We start from the raw sequence: 10,250 nt of genomic DNA on the forward strand, positions 1-10,250 counted from the left end.
CCCTCCAGTGTCTATTTTATAATATAATGCAAGGAAAACCAAGATTCAAAAGACAGCCAAGCATCTTAATATTATTCCCCCCTTTTCCACATTCCAACCATGGCTCGATCTCTGTATCCCAGAACCCTGTTGTTTGCAGGTTGTGCATGTATCATTATTTATCTCTGTCTCACTTAGCCCTTGAGGCCTGTCTAATTGTTCTCCCATCTGCTTTGTTCTTCCATTCCCCTCTCCCTACTTGTATATTGCCCCCTCCCTAGCACCCAAACTATCCAGTGTCTAATCCCTGCCCTGTCCTGGCCTTGTTTTCACTGATGATATGGAGCTCTTCCATCATCTCTTTCTGCAGATATAGTCAATTTGATCTCTGTGTATTCCATGTGGTGAGGTCCATGTGTATAATCATCTCTAATGCTTTCTAAAGAAGGTATTTGAAATGAACAAACCACTGATTTTGCAGAATTCTATCATGCAATCTCCAGCATCATTTCTATCACCAAGGCCATAGCTTCCAACTACTGATCCTTTCTCTTTGTTCCCAACCTTTGCATTCCAATCACCAATAATAAATACATCTTGATTGCATGTTTGATCAATTTCAGATTGAAGAAGTTGGTAGAATCCTTCTCTTTCATCCTCACTGGCTTTAGTGGTTGGTGCATAAATTTGAATAAGAGTGGTATTAACTGGGCTTCCCTGTAGGCTCAGGGATTTTATCCCATCACAGACAGCATTGTACCTCATGACTGATCTGGATATGTTCTTTTTGACAATGAATACAACACCATTCCTCTTCAATTTGTCATTACTAGCATAGTAAACCATGTGGCTGTCAGAATCAAAATGGCCAATACCCAGCCGTTTCAGATTACTAATGCCTATGATATCGATGTTTATGCGCTCCATTTAATTTTTGACAATTTCTAATTTTCCTAGATTCATACTTAGCACACTCCATGTTCTGATTATTAATGGATGTTTACACCTGTTTCTCTTCATTTTGAGTTGTGCCCCATCAACAAATGAAGGTCCCACAGGCTTTATTCCCAAGGGCTTTACTCCATTGGCATCATGGTCAACTCTACTTGGAGGAGGCAGCTCTTCCCCAGTCGCATTTTAAGTGCCTTCCAACCTGAGGGGCTCGTTTTCCAGCACTATATCTGACAGTGTTTCTCTGCTGTTCACAAGGTTTTCAGTGACTAAATATTTGGAAGTAGTTTGAACTCCTTCTTCCTAGTCTGTCTTGGTCTGGAAGCTTATCTGAAACCTGTCCACCATGGGTGACCCTGCTGATATTTAAAATACCCACTTCCAGAATCACAGTAACTCACAAGCCACCACATTACGACAAACTGACAGATGAGGGGGGATGTAAATTCAGATATCTTTATTGACTTAATTGTTGGAATGATTGATCAAATACAAGTTGAAGGAACTTCCAGAAAGGAGGCTCTTCTTCTTCCCCCCTGTTTTCCAAACCCACCCCACACAATACCACAACTTCTGGGGGGAGGCAGGGCATGGGGAAGGGGCAAGAGCAATTCCAGCAGCCTGTTGGCAAAAGCTGCTACATAGAAATCTTTGTTTCTAACAACTTTCTATCCAACTTGATATTTTCCACCAAGCTTGGAACTGGTGAAACAAGGAAGCAACGAAGTATAAAATACAAAAAATATGAGATTGGATGAGTTCTTAGTGTCCAAAATCAAGTCAATTATCTGTCATACACTTGTAGGGGGCTGCACACCATGGGGCTTGAGCAAGATGATGGCTAAGATGTCTTTCTCAAGTCTAGTGTGATGGCTATACAGTCATCTTCCTGCCACTCCACCTTCAACACTCCTCTAAACAACATCCACTTGTCAGAAATGGAGTTCCTTTCCCCCAAAACACTATGTCACATCCCATGTTTCTAAAAGTTGACAGCACCTGATCTTAACCACTGTACCACCAGGACTCCGTAGGCAGGTAACAGGTTCAACTAGACCTAGGGTGCTCAAATGCCGCACCTCTCTGCAATACTGGCTCCATCCACAGGCAGACTCTCCCTCATGGTGGCAAGATAGCTGCCAACAGTTCTAAGCCAACATCCTACTCTTAGCTAACCCAGCAGAAAAGAGAGAGGAGTTACTTCTTAAAAAAATTCTGGACCTGCTACTTACTAGCCAGAACTGGATGCAGTACCCATCCTTGGGTCAATTTCTCAGGCCAGAGGAAAAGATTCCACTTATCTCTTGGCTAGGTCACAAGTTCGGCCTTGGCAATGAAGGTGGGATGAGTGCTATCCACACCTCATGGAGTGTACATGATATCAAGTAGTTCCCTAAAGGAAAGCTTCAATGTTGTTCTTTCCAAAACAGAATGAAATGGCTCCTGACCTGCGAAGTTAACAGATGTCCACCACACCGCAAGCCTCAATCAGAGTAACTCAGCCCTGCCTGCTCCATTGCTGAACACCTGTATCAGCACTGAACTTGTTTCTGTTTTACCAAAAGGCCAGCTCACATCCTCTCTACTTTGTCAGCATCCTGAGCACCAAGAGTCTGGTTCTCCAAAACCTCAGGGCCCCATTCCATACCCCTGCTGTCTAGCAAAGTACCACTGTGCCCCCCAGAAAACACTTCTTCATGTTGCCTCCAAAGTCCCCTTTCTACAGAGCTGTGTCACTGGGATCTTGGCCTGCCAACGCCAACCTTGGAAGAGCTTCTCTAGGTCACGGGCCCTGGAAGCTAGTCTTCTGGCTCTGACATAGTCCCGGGCTGGGAGCTGCTGGCTTGACAGGTGCAATAATGATGATGCTCACTCCCTTATCAGCCTTGCTGACAGGAACGAATCCACACTCAGATGGAAGAAAGCACTCCTGCAGTAGCTGCTCATGTTCGTTAGTGCCCGCCTGCCGGCCCATTCTCAGGCACAATCCCTGGGACCAGCCTATACCCCAGGTTTGAAATCACTTTGTTATTGGGTGTTAAACACCACACACTACCCTCCTGTCAAGTAGCCAGATGAAAGTTTCCTTGCTGGATCACCCAAAACTGTCAACTGCTCCAGGAATGTTGACACCACTGCTATCAGGTGACTTATAGGTAAAGGGCAATTGTCTTTATAACCCCTACTCCCCATCCCAGCTGCTCTTCAATTCCCAAGGCAGAGAGCTTGCCCTGGGCCCTAGCCTGGACTCCTCTGGAGGACATCACTCTGATGGTCTCCCAGGACTACTACACTGGTTACAGAGGGACACAGAGAGAATGGCTGGGGGAGAAGAAGGGGTATCAAGCTCCAAAGGCACGTGTTTTATGATCCTCTGATAAAAACTAACCATTCATTCATTCCTTCATTGATTCATAAACTTTACTCTGTACCTACTATGTACTCTTCTAGGGGCTGGGGACACAGAGGTACTTAACAAAGACCGAGTTCTTGTCCTCATGGAACACACCCTCTAGCAGACATCAGACTGAGTTTTAATACCTGCTTTACATTCCACAAGGAGCTCTAGTGTGGTGCTGCAGGATAAGCACTGCATTGCTAAGTGCAAGGTAGACAGTTCAGATCCACCATCTGTTCTTGGAATAAAGACAAGACTGTCCGCTGCAGTAAAGATTTACAGTCTCAGAAGCCCTGCGCAGGGCTGCTGTGAGTCCGTATCAGCTTGATGGCAGTGGGTCTGGTTTTGATTTACATTCCACAAGAAGTATCTGGGTGGTGCAAAAAGGTGGGCAGTTCAAACACATTCAGAGGTGCCATGGAAGACAGGCCTGCAGATCTGCTTCCCAAAGGTCACAGCTCTGAAAACCCCATGGAGCAGTTCTATTCTGCACACACAGGGTGGCCATGTGTCAGAATGGGCTGGAGGGCAACTAGCATTGCTTTGTTTTCTTTTCATATATAACACAAGGCACTGTCTCCAAAATTACCTATGTAATCCTCAGTAAAGGGTATTGATGGAGTCCTGGTATGGCGCTGTGGGTTAATGCACTGGACTGCAAGGTCAGTTTGAACTGCAAGGTCAGTGGTTCAGCCTTACCAGCTACTCCTCGGAAACCCTATATAAGATCACTATGAGTTGGAACTGACTCTATGGCACTTAACAACAACAAAGGATACTGCTATCTCTAGTTTACAGACAAAGAAAATGGCAGCTTTAAAGGTAGCCTGCTAGAAGCTAAAGCACCAACTCTGGTCTTTCAACTACAAGCCTTACACCCTTTTTGGGGCTTCTCTAAGGTAAAAAGCCAACAAGGTCCTGCCTAGCATAAAAACATGACATTAAATCAGCTCAATTCCTGGCTATCACCACTAGAGGTACAAGGCACATGCACACAAAAAAAGACCCAGTTCCTGAACTAAAGGAACCGATTGTTGATTGTTTGCTGTTTGGGGGTGTCAAAAAGCGATTTTGACTCATAGTGACACCATGTGACAGGCTAATAATCTTTGCGGGAGCAGATCACCAAGTCTTTCTCCCTCAGAGCCACTGGGAAGGTTCAAACTGCCAGTCTTTCCGTTAGCAGCTACGGGCTCTGTCATTTTAATACCAGGGTTTCTAAAATCTAAAGAGAGAGAAAGAAAGATAGGTATCCAACCATCACGTGTGGTGGGAATAAAGAAGATAGAGAGATTCAATTCAAATAGGAAGACATCTCTAGGTAGAAACACAAGAATAATGATTGCTCCAGGCAAGAAAATTGGGTACCTGAGAAACAGAGGGAAGACATGTGATTTGGTTTATTTTGAATATTATCTATTTTGAACCATGTGACTCTATTGCTCATTAAATAACACTTTCAGGATGCAATCAGTCAAATCCTGTATGGGGAAAATTCCAAAGAATAAATTATCTGGTTTCTTCAATAAACAAATGACTCAAAGGGAAAAAAAAAAAGGAATGGCATCATTACAGTTTTTCAAAATACAGGAAACCTCACACTACGCAACGTCATTTTCTTATTTGGAGCCAGAATTGAACAAACTCACAATAAAACTAGACATTTTGAGACAACAAGGAAATCTGAACATGGATTAACTATCAGAGGATACCAACACATGGTGACTTCTGTTAGGTACAGTCATGGTGTTGTGGTTAAGGGTTGTTTGAGTTTTCTTTTTTTATTCCTTTTTATTGAGAATCAGGTGAAGATTTACAGAGCAGATCAGTTTTCCATTCAACAATGCATACATATTTTGTTTCATCTCATTAATTGTAATTCCCACAGTAAAAACATCTCGTCTCCCTTTTCCTCCCTGTTTTCATGTTGCCATCTCTCCTTCTTTTCTTATCCTTCCAAATTTTGTCCTTAGGTAAATGTTTGTCCTTTATATCTCAAATGATTAATTATTCTAAGGTATATATAGTTTCCCAATACTATTGTTCTCTCTACAGACCTGTCTATTGTTTGGTTGAAAATTGAGCCATAAAGATGAGTTCATCTTATTTTTCACATATTTTAAAGGGCTTTATCTATTAGAGGAGTCCTGGCATGGCACTGTAAGATAAACATTGGGCTGTGAACCACAAGGTCGGTGGTCCAAACCCACCAGCTGTTCCTTGGAAACCCTATGCAGTCGGCGCCATTGCTACTTGATGGCCCTTCATAACAACATTATTAGAAACACACACTGAAGTATTTACAAATGAAATTATAGGATGACTGGAGCTTACTCTGAAATATCTCAACAGAAAAATAATAAATGAGTGAATGAGAGAGTAGATAAAAAAAAATAACAATTTTTTATAATTTCTGAATCTTCATGACAGTTCCAATGGGATTCATTATACTTAAGATAGCCTTTCTACTCCCATAGACAGTTGAAAATTGCGTAATGAAAAGCTTAAACAAAAAAGTAAAAAGTAATAATGCCACAAGGAAATCTTCACCAAGGGGCAGTTGTCAAAGCTGAGTCCACAGGAATGACTCAGGATTTCCTACATGGTGAAGGGCATTCCAGGCTGAGGGGACTGGCCGAGCAAAGGCACCAACTTCTCGCTGGAGGGATCAAAGGTATCTACACTTGACCCCAAACGCAACATACACACCACAAAAGTGCCTGCCCTCTTGCTTGATCTCCCAACTCCCTGGGACATCCTGAAGCTGCATCGAGATCAACAATCTGTCTCTAAATGAGGGATGAGAGTGTGTGATGGACAACTCCACTCAGACCTGCCAGAGGCCTCAGGGTGGCCTTCAGACAACAGGAAAGCAATTAACCTCTTTCAACTGGGTTTTACTTGACAAAGCAGTTTGGAAGCCAGCTCAGTTATCTCACAGACAGAGCCTCCATCCCTCCTGAGTCACCCCAGAGACTTGCTCTCCCCCAGAAAAATATGCCAGCCTCCCTGGGAAGCCTCTTCTGGATGAATAACCTCAGCACCGTGGGATCACCGTGGCCTGGCAGCCCAGCCCATTGGCACTAAAACTCCTCCACACATAAGGAGGTGACCCTCCCCACCTTCCTCCCAAACCCTAACCCTGCCCACCTCCAACTGCACACAAGAAGCTTTGCAGCCACTTCAGGACATACCCAGTCATGTCCTGGCTGTCCCACTGGTTCCTTACCTTGGATCGAAGCTGCAGATACTCCTCTGAGCCATAGGGAACACTCCTCAGGGAGGTGAGGTAGTCGTAACTGATGACAGCTGTCTGTGAACCAAGGGGAAGGGGAGGAGGCTTACTGCCCATGCATCAAATACTGTATTCCTCTGCGCTCTGGCTGGGAGGTCTGGGGAAGTGGACAGTCCCACCCCTAAGATGCTCTGCCCAAGACCTTAACTTAGCTGGCTTCGACCTCTGCAGAGAAACCCAATCTCAAGTCACCCCCACCTATCAGGAATTCTCAAGCATTGATTATAACAAACCACCATCCAAATTATTTTGCACATTTCTTTCCCTTGTTTATGTACTATCTCCCCATCACTAGCATGTAAGCTCTGTAAGAGTAAGGGCTGTTCCTGCCTATTCATCGTAACTCCAGGGCCTTGACTAGCACTAGTTGAATAGATGCTGTTGGCTTGGATATTGTGGTTAGATGTTGGATTCATTCACCCTTTCTGTATCACAAATCAACCTCATGTGATAGTTAAGTACTGACCTACTCTAACAACATACATTTTGAGTCTGGGTCTCCTAGTCAAAAGTCCAGAAAAAGTCTCCTTATCCTTGGTGAATCAGAGAATGAGAGGCTCAGAGAGGATTGTTGGGGATTATCTAGCCTGAAACCTACCTTGTTAGAACTGACTGAGGACCCCAGAAATTAAGGGGCTTAGAAGGCTGATACTGAGAGAAATTCTTTCCTTTATCTGGACCCCGTTCTCCCAAATGCTTTACTCTATACAAAATATATTTGTTAAATACCAACCAGATCCACCTGAGCAGTGTACAAAGGTGATCAAGACCAGAATACTGGCCTATAAAGAATCTATAACCTTGTGACTGGTTTATGCAGCACTGGTTAATACCTTCCCTCTTGGCTCCCAGCTACTCACATCCCTAAGGTTCCAGTCAAACCCTGTTTCCTCTAGAAGACTCATCATGACTCCAGGCTCACAGTACACACTCCTGGGCTTGGGTCCCACAGCACTCATCTTGTTACAAGACATGGCTGTGCATTGTTTATAAGCCATTCCAGTGCCCATTCCTCAACCAGAAGTTCCTCGAGGGCTGGACTGGGTGGGACAAGTCAGTTCTACCCCTCAAGTACATAAGGTGGGAGTTATCGCATATCCCATAGTCTGTTCACTCACAGCCCATCTTGATTCTATGATTCCAAAAGGAGACAGCTTACCCTAGAGGGCAGGCACCACGCCAGTGGCCTCCTCTCTGAGCAAGGCTCAGGAGAACGCTTGTCAAAGTGCGTATTAAGGCAATGGTGAGACAAGCAATACTTTCGAGCGAGTCCACATCCAGAGCAAGAGAGGGTGAGCTCATCGTGCAAGCAGACAGAGGAGGAAAGAAAGCGTGGGGCAGTTGTGCATCAGTGTCTGGAAACACCACATCAGCACAGTTCAGACGGCATGATCACTCCAGCACTGTGTTCCTACAGAGCCCATGGAGAAAATCTCTAAAGGTCAAATATTCATATCAGATTTTCTGTCAGTTTGGGGATTGGGAGGAGAGAAGTTCTAGACACTCTGAGTATGTGCAGCACAGTGAATTACTTAAGCTGGCCCTTGACTCCCCAAAGCAGTTGAGTGGCGCTGAAGGATAAGCACTGAACCACAAAGTCAGTTTGAACTACAAGGCCAGAGGTTCAAACTCACCAAGTGCTCCTCAGAACACCACACAGGGACACTAAGAGTCAGAATTGACTTGTTGGCCCTTAATAACGACTCCCACATGATGATTGGGTGGGACCATGCAAATAAAACATATGGAATCTAGGATGGTTGGGGTTATACTCATTCCTAGCACAGTGTGGTCATCCTCCACTCTGTGATCTGATGTAAGTATCCCACATTATGTGAGCTATCGATCCTGACCTCTATGTGTTAATTAAGGATTGCTGGTGGCACTGGAGGGGAAGCACTGGGCTGCTAACCTCTAGGTCGGCAGTTCTAACCACCAGCTGTTCCTCGGGAGAAAGATGAGACCTTCTGCTCCCATAGATACATAGCCTCAGAAACCCTATACAGGTTCGCTATGAATTGGAACCAATTCAACCAACAGCACCTAACAACAGCACGTGTTAATTCATCAAGATTATGATGTGTTAATGAGGATTAGATTAGCATATGTTTGATAGCTCAGTGAGGCAAGATTAGGGTGAGATGCACTCAACTCACTACCTCTGCATCTTTTATCCTACAAAAAAGAAATGGAGAGAAAAGCCAACAGAGAGGACAACACCAAGAAAAAAAAACCAGGGACAAAGCGCATCTTTTGGACCTGGAATCCCTGCACTGAGAACTTCCAAGACCCAGGTGACAGAGAGTTGTAATACTAAAGGCAGCAAAAGATAACAGAAAGCTGCAGCAGAGAAATGACAGCAGAAGAGGAAACCGAACAAGGAGCTGGCAGGAGGCAGCCCAAGGAGAGAGAGAGCTGAGTGGCTTCAGGCAATAGGTTTGCTAGCAGAGTGGGGTGTCTCCTGGCACTCATAAGCAGACCTAGCTGGGCACTTCAGGCCAAGGCATGCTGGCAGACTGAGGTACCCGTGGGCACTTACTAGCAGAGCTAAGAAAGCTTTGTAACACTTTCCCAAGCTGTGTCCAGGGACCGAGAGGCCCTTAAGAAGTGCTGACTAAAAACCCTGATTCATTGGGGTGATGACTTCCCTAGTAAGCACCATAACCATGAGTTTTGTCAGAGTTCAGTGTGGCCACTGTGACAAATGATCAGATCCCAGAGTGCCATGGAAGCACGGGACTGGTGTCAGAACTGGTAATAAGGTTAGAGAGGAGGTGAGTCTGACTTCCTCCTCGTGGCAATCAGCCTGGCTCTTGATTCTCCTGGCCCATAGTGAAGCTAGAGCAGGTCAGGCACCCCACATGTCATTTTTACTGGCACCATCACACAAGTTCATTAGAGAGAGGTCAGTTTTGCTAGTGGAAATGAATCAAAGCTGCGGAGTCCTCCTCTATACACGCCTGCAGGGGAGCACCACCCCTCAGAGCCCACCACTACAAGGAGACACAGAATTCAAAACAGACAGGCTTCAGAAGGCCTCCCTGAGGCAACCCACTGTATCTAATTTCAGAGGTTGTGTCACAGAATGCAGGTATATGAGTGTGTGCATCCATGCCTGTGCAAAACTGTGTACGGGGAGCTTTCCCACATGTGAGAATACACACAACTCTCCACATCTGTGCAAACAGCATATCCAGCTGCCACATGGGGAACCCACACAAGCAATACTGTGGCTCCCCAGAAGAAGAAAAACCTACCGTAGCAACTGCTCTGCCCACCCTGACAGCACCAAAGTCATTAAGGTCCAAGTACTTGTTACCATAGAGGTAGAAGCCAGAGGCGGCAAGAGCCACGCTAGTCCAGGAAGCCAGCTTTAGAGCCTTTCTGGCCATGTCAGCAGACCCTGTAGGAGAAAGGAGAGAAACAGTAACAGGTAAGTTTTTTTTGTTTGTTTGTTTTTTCTTAAATGTATTATTGTGAATTATGTGATAGTTTACATGGGAGAACATTAGTTTTACATTCATTCTATCATATATCCTCTCATTGCCATGGTTACAATCCCCTCCATGCAACCCTTCCCCCGTACCCCCCAGGTCTTCAGCACACAGTCGCTCTCCCTGTCTGGAT

The 10,250-nt window shown here is 45.0% G+C and overlaps 1 protein-coding gene across 1 annotated transcript in view; it reads right to left on the reverse strand.

Moving 5' to 3' along the window:
- The window catches only part of ADCK1 (aarF domain containing kinase 1), a 272,060-nt gene that overhangs the window by 233,777 nt on the left and 28,033 nt on the right, over positions 1 to 10,250 (reverse strand). The window contains exons 2-3 of the mRNA XM_006864759.1: positions 9,881 to 10,026; positions 6,558 to 6,641 (exon numbers count right to left, since the gene is read on the reverse strand). Of these exons, the coding sequence (XP_006864821.1) occupies positions 6,558 to 6,641; positions 9,881 to 10,015 (219 nt within the window). The 5' untranslated portion in view covers positions 10,016 to 10,026. The remainder of the gene's footprint in view (positions 1 to 6,557; positions 6,642 to 9,880; positions 10,027 to 10,250) is intronic.

The sequence above is a fragment of the Chrysochloris asiatica genome, unplaced genomic scaffold (assembly GCF_000296735.1).
Source record: "Chrysochloris asiatica unplaced genomic scaffold, ChrAsi1.0 scaffold00070, whole genome shotgun sequence".
Lineage (NCBI taxonomy): Eukaryota > Metazoa > Chordata > Mammalia > Afrosoricida > Chrysochloridae > Chrysochloris > Chrysochloris asiatica.